Source organism: Alligator sinensis, unplaced genomic scaffold (assembly GCF_000455745.1).
Source record: "Alligator sinensis unplaced genomic scaffold, ASM45574v1 scaffold61_1, whole genome shotgun sequence".
NCBI lineage: Eukaryota > Metazoa > Chordata > Crocodylia > Alligatoridae > Alligator > Alligator sinensis.
In genome coordinates, this window is record NW_005841986.1 from 2,796,514 (window position 1) to 2,803,448 (window position 6,935).

Here is a 6,935-nt window from a genome sequence, read left to right on the forward strand (position 1 = left end):
TTTCCACATCTGCATGCTGTTCATGTCAGTATGTTTTTACTCCTCACTAACTTCCCCACCCTTTGCCCGCACGCAGAATTTAGAAAGTCACCGGCATCCTACTTCTGCTCCAAATCTGATGAGTGTGACATTTTGAGCAAAATCAGCTTTTCACGCTTTTGCATGATTCAATAGGGAGGGGGAAAAAAAGCCAAGCGTAGAAAACAAAAACAGCCAGCTGAACAACTCAACAGAACAGCCTATTCCCTTGAAACCGTGCTCTGAAAGTTTGAAGCAGAATGGAGGAATTTTGGTGTATGCATTTTTTTGGGAGGGGAAAAGTCTTCTTTCAAACGTCGGAAATTATTATTACCTATAAAGTATTGCTTATGTGCATGGAGTTGTACAAAACGCGGAGGTAAGGCCCCCTCCTGAAATGGCTTGCTCTCCGTCTCAGAAAAGTGCCGTGAGAGCTAAACAAATCAAGTAAAGTGCTTTCAGAATCCGAACGTGAAGCCTTCTGACGACTGTTATATAAAATTAAGTTATCTGTATAAACAACTTTATCTAGGTTCGGATTCTGAGTGACTGAGACAAATTGGAGGATTGGGCCAAAACAAATCTCATGAGGCTCAACATCGGCAAGTGCAAAGTCCTGCCCTGAGGAGGGAACAACCCCATGCTCCGGTGCAGGCTGGGGCTGATGGGCTGGGCAGCAGCTCTGCAGAAAAGGACCTGGGGGGACAGGGGACAAGAAGCTGAACAGGAGCCAGCAGTGTGCCCTTGGTGCCAAGAAGGCTACCGGCATCCTGGGCTGCATGGGTAGGAGTGTTGCCTGCAGATCAAGGGAAGCAATTATTCCCTTTTTCTGTACTGGTGGGCCACCATCTGGAGTCCTGTGTCCAGCTGTGGGCCCCCACAACAGAAAGGATGTGGAGAAATTAGAGAGAGTCCAGTGGAGGGCAATGAAAATGGTTCAGGGTTAGGGGACAGGACTTTTGAGGAGAGACTGAAGGAACCTGGAGGGATGTGGGCAGTGGGGTCCCCCAGGGCTCGGTTCTCGTGCCCGCGCTGTTCAACATCTTCATCAGTGACTTGGACGAGGGGATAAAAAGCACCTTGTTCAAATTTGCTGACAGCACTAAGATGTGGGGGTATGTGGGCACACTAGAAGGGAGGAATAGGCTGCAATCGGACCTGGACAGGCTACAGGGGTGGGTGGATGAGAACAGGATGGGTTTCAACGCTGACCAGTGCAAGGTGCTGCACCTGGGGAGGAAGAACCAGCAATAGACCTACAGGCTGGGGAACTTCCTTCTCGTCAGTGCAGAGGCAGAAAAGGATCTTGGGGTCATTATTGATGCCAAAATGAACATGGGCTGACAGTGTGGGGACGCGGTCAGGAAGGCCAACCGCACCTTGTCGTGCATCCATAGATGCATCTCGAGCAGGTCCGAGGAGGTGATCCTCCCCTCTATGCCACACTGGTCAGACTGCAGTTGGAGTACTGCGTCCAGTTCTGGGCGCTGCACTTCAAGAGGGATGTGGGCAGCATGGAGAGGGTCCAGAGGAGGCCACCCGCATGATCAGGGGGCAGCAGGACAGGCCCTACAAAGGAGAGGCTACGGGACCTGAACCTGTTCAGCCTCCACAAGAGGAGGCTGAGTGGGGACCTGGTGGCCATCTATGAACTGGCCAAGGGGGACCAGCGGGCAGTGGGAGCATCCCTGTTCCCCCAAGCACTACCGGGAGTGACAAGGAACCACAGCCATAAGTTGATGGAGAGGGGGTTCAGGCTAGACATCAGGAGGCGCTACTTCACAATCAGGGCGGCTAGGACCTGGAACCAACTTCCAAGAAAAATGGTGCTGGCTCCTACCCTGGGGGTCTTTAAGAGGAGGCTAGATGAACATCTTGTTGGGGTCGTTTGACCTCAGTACTTTTTCCTGCAGTGGCAGGGGGTCAGACTTGATGATCTGCTCAGGTCCCTTCCGACCCGACCAACTATGAAATGATGAACTGGGCTGATTTAGTCTGCAGAAGAGAAGACCGAGGACGGATTTAATAGCGGCCTTCAGCTCCCTGCAGGGGGTTTGCAAAGAGGATGGAGCTGGACTGTCCTCAGTGGGGGCAGATGACAGGACAAGGAGCAATGGGCTCAGGCTGCAGCAAGGGAAGTTGAGGTTGGATATTAGGAAGAACTTTCTTATTAGGAGAGTAGTAAAAGACTGGAACAGGTCACTCAGGGAGGTTGTGGACTCTCCATCCTTGGAGGTTTTTCAGGCCTGGCTTGGCAATTGCAGCTGGGGATTGTTAGGCACAATGTGTCTAGTACTGGGATTTCTGCATATCAAATACTGCATGCTTCTAGGTGTGACCATGCTGTATCGTGTACTGGACACTGCTGTGCATGCACTGGGTAGTCTCTTGGCAGAGGAACTCATTTATTATTTTTTTTAAAGCTCAGCTTCTAATTCAGCATGTAAATGAAGTGGCTGGATTTTCCTAAGTGGTCGGCACCCACCTGCGGTTCCCATTCTCAAAAGGGGGTTAATGAGCACTATGCAAATCTTTACTTTGGTGTATACTGAATCTTTACGTTGGTGGATACTGAATTTGCTTGTATTTAAAACCTGGATTAACATGTGATTGGGAGTCAAGGTTCATGGCCTGGGCTCCAGGCTCTGCTTCAAAATGTGTGTCAGGCCATTTCGCCTTACTGGGCCCCGTTTAGACGTGTCTTTTAGATGCACGCTCGAGTCCCTTTTTATTTAGCAAAGCCCTTAAAGCTAAACATGTGCTTTGCAAAGCTGGGTTGGAGAGAGATGTCAAGACTTGAAATACTCTGTGATAGAATCGTTATCTCTAAATTGAGTTAAGCTCTTTGGATGAAGGGGCAGGTTGAAAGGCCAAATATTACTAATTTAGAGAGACTTTCTAGAACTTTTATTTTAAAAAATAAGTTTGCACCGAATGAATCTAGTTCCTGTCTGTTGATCCATGTTGAACCTCAGGGCAAATTAATCTTGATTGTAATCTGTTGACTTTACCACTGCATTTGCCATCCCCTCTTACATTAGAGCTCTGAGCTTGTGAGCAGGTTGAAGGGACAGCACATGCAAGCGCCATTTTTATGTTGGCAAAAACCTGTATTTTATTGTGTGTTTTTTATTTGATAATTTAACATTAGCCTTTCTTTTTGGGTCAGTAAATAAGGGCATATAAGCTGTGGTGACGTGAACTAGGCCAAAATGATGAGTTCTGCTCTACAACCCTCCAATTTTTAGTCTCAATCATTTGCTCTCAGTTAAAACTCAAGTTGGATGCTGAAAAGAAAGAGATGAATAAATAAATAATGTATTCACCCCCACCATGCATAATATCCTTCTTTTCTCTTTATCTGAATTTGCCTAAAGGCTGCAAGTTCAATTTAATCCTTCTACCATCAGTCAACCCAAGATCTAATAGAAAGGTGAACAAAAAAATACTCAGCAGTTGGTCTCCAGCTCTTAACTTGATAGAGGGAAGGATGTTCGTTAGACGAGTCGCCGTAGGGCAGATGAGAGGCTGGAACGAGAAGTGCTAAGTGCCATTGAGTTGTGCATACCTGAGGTAGCTCTGGACCTATAAAAGAAAAATAAAATTCTTGGCGGGGGGGAAGGCAATAAAACCCATCAAGGAAATCAAGGCAGGTGCTAATCCTTCTCCCTTAATAGCTGGAATGGGACATGATACACAGCAATCAAAATGGAAGTAGAGTAAAAACATTAGGACTTTTGGTTCCTCCTGAGCACTGGGGTTCAGCTGGAAGCATCTTCCCAACGTCAGTGATTTGCAGCAGCACCTTGGTTTGGCTGGCGTGCCTTTGATAAAAGTAATCCGGAAATGACTGGGGTGATCAAGCAATTTGACTTGCCTTATGAGATGCCAGCCTGCGTGACAGCCCTGGCATAGATAAAGCCGAGTGGCGTGCTACCATGTTTTAAACGGGAAGTGCTGTCTCAATACGAACAAGGATGAGGAATTTGTGCTGCCGATTTTGAGGGCTTTTTTTTGTTAATGAGGATGTTCTCCCGGAAGATAATTATCTCAATATTGATGCTGCCTGCACAAGCCTGTCGTGGAATTTGCATAAGGAAATTTCTTGTCACCACCCGTTTAATTAAAAAATAGATGGGCAATACATTATTCTGCATCAATTAAGATTTTCGTTTGGCTCGGGAGTTTCTTTTCTGGCTTTACTGGAGAACAGGAGGGATGGGGGACCAGTAAAAGCTTGAATGTTAAGTTCAAATAAACATAGTAAGACTTTACACGAAGACTTTGGCCACTATATACTAGTGGAAGCATTTTTCTGAAGTCAGTGATTTGACAAGAGCATCTCGTCTCAGTTAGCAAGTAATTAGGGACTAGAAGGAACAGCTAAATCATTGGAGACTCTCATCATCACGGTGGTCCTTGGATGTTGAAAGATGTATCAAATCTATCCTTTAGTTGATTCAGAGCTTTTAAGGCAAGGAAGGATCCCTGTGATGATGTAGTTTGACCTCCTCCCTAACACAGGTCACTGAATATTACCCAGTAAAAATTTTCTTCATCCAGCTGACATAAGGTTGAACTTGAGCATGCCCAAACTACCGTATCTTTGTTTAAATGTTCGGCGTATGGCTGCATTGATCTTTTCTCCCAGCAAACTCCGCGCACTGCCAATCGAGTTCGATTAAGTGCCTTTTCCGTCAGCATAAACCCAAAGGACCGACTCTGCCAGCCTTAAGCTGAGCAAATCAGCGGGACTACTCAGTGCAAAGCTATCAGATTTGGCCTAGTACACCTAGGAAATAATTCTCTAAGGAAACATCTAGTCCAACCCTGTATGCTTATCTTCATCATCACACGCAGTAGTACATGTGAGCCATCAGTCACCAGGACCTAATCCCTTTCAACAGAAACCTGGACTTGCCCACAATCCATAAATCCATTTACTTGAAATAGAATCAAATGCACCACCTTCACACCAGCCTTATCATTTTTCCATTAAAGAGCTACAATTTTGACCTCAGAAACATACAATCTTCCTCCATCTCTCTAATATCTACGTCGTTAGCCTTTCCTGCAGTTGACTAGCAGTTCTTTTCGTTTTGCACGCTCTCTAAAATCGAAGTTTGTTGAATTAAAAAATAATTTCCCCCCTTGTTTGAATCACTGCCTGCTATTCCTTCCACCGTGATCCAGCTGCGGTGCAGAGTAGACGGTTCTCAAAGTCAGATGCATTTCCTAGAAACCTGAATATTTCAAGGTTGAAGTAAAGGTTGCTTGTGTTGTTTGATTTTAAGTAATTGGATGGTGGGTGGTTGTAGAACGGGGTAGGAACGGAGTAGGTTGTGATGTTGCGTAGGATATTTATAAAACTAGCTTGTGTGTGAGATTTAAACTGGAGCTACATGGAAATCTGGATGTGTTACAAATCTGTCATTTGTTAGCTGGAGGGAATCAAAGGAAATATTAGATCTCAAGTCGACCTTTCAAAAAAAAAGAGCCATTTTAACTGCCTTTAACACCCCAACTGCTGTGTAAATTGACTTCTAACGTTTCTGACAATGTGGGTTTTACTCTGGACTAAAAGTTTTCAAATTTGGGGCTATTACATATTTTTTCAGACCTAACAAAGGGGTTTAACCCCCACTATGAAAGCAAATTACAATGTGACCTTAACACTATGTCACTATGTACACCTCCATAGTTGAGCTAAGTAATCTAATTTGCCTTTAATCTAATTTAAAGTTAGGAATATATAGGTCATCAATCATCAGCTTCCTGTAGAGCTGGAAAAGCCATAGGAACGGCCTGCTTTGTCATACTGTAATGCAAGTGAATGTGTTGACAGCTGAAATCAGGCAGTACAGAGATGTGTGAAAAGGGTATTAGGAGGGAGATGGCTGAATAAACCTCTTTTGAACCTCAAAGGTTCAGTCTGGGTAAAATTGGAGAGAAGGATATTATCTTATTTGCCTTTCCCAAGGAGCAAGGTTAATAGTTCATTGTGGATCCCTGCACTATTAATGTACTCTGACCTCATGGAGCTCAGAATTGGGTTTAGTGCCTGTTCGGGTAGCAGTCACCCCTCCTTTGTTGCTATTTATACTACTGCTCATTTCTTCCTGTCTTTCAGCTGTACAGCTCTATGGATTTTGGGAGAAGATGGCAGCTAATGCACGAGAGGATCACACCAAACAGGTTTTACTGGTGAGTTGTCGCAGCAAGGTCCGCTTGCTTTGCACAGGCAACACCAAAGGTTGGCGCTTGTATCTGTTGCGCATGGAAGAAGGCATTGAGAGGCGTAATATTTAGGATGTGTACAATCTTTGGGGTATTCTGATCCCAGATGTTAAAATATTATGTGTAAGATCCTCTATGCTCCTGAATCACAGGATTGGCCAAAAATCTCAAGATTCGGCATAGCATTTTTTTTGTCTTTGGGTTCATAACGTCCAGAGCAGTGGTTCTCAACTGTGGCTTGTGGCACTCCTCATGGGCTCAAGACATCCCTCAGAAAATGTCAGCTCTTACTTTGCACTTGTTTTTTGACTACGGAAAAATAACAGAGCGATGCTTGTGTTGCAGAGAACTCAGGACGACTGCAATAGGTCAGAATGGCGTTAATGCTATGAATCCCCTTTGAAATCTCTGGCTTTTTCTCATGAATCATGTTCACAAACCCAACAGTGCTAACATTGTGTGGTTCCCCGTGTCACCCTTGAAAGATCTCAAGGCACCCCGGGGTGCTGCGGCACTTTGGTTGAAAATCACTGCTCCAGAAGTTGCATTTTCACAGCTTTTCCCACAAATCGAATGCATGGAAATATACGTAAAAAAATAATAAAATGAAAGCTGAGAGTCTTATATAATCATGTGATTCCAGGTGCTGGGGCTCTATGAAAAGTTCTGTCTTCAGCAGG

The 6,935-nt window shown here is 44.9% G+C and overlaps 1 protein-coding gene across 1 annotated transcript in view; it reads left to right on the forward strand.

The window, feature by feature from the left end:
* SORCS3 (sortilin related VPS10 domain containing receptor 3) overlaps positions 1-6,935 on the forward strand; it is a 355,271-nt gene that overhangs the window by 202,968 nt on the left and 145,368 nt on the right. Inside the window, exon 4 of the mRNA XM_025201218.1 lies at positions 6,149-6,222. Within this exon, the coding sequence (XP_025057003.1) occupies positions 6,149-6,222 (74 nt within the window). The remainder of the gene's footprint in view (positions 1-6,148; positions 6,223-6,935) is intronic.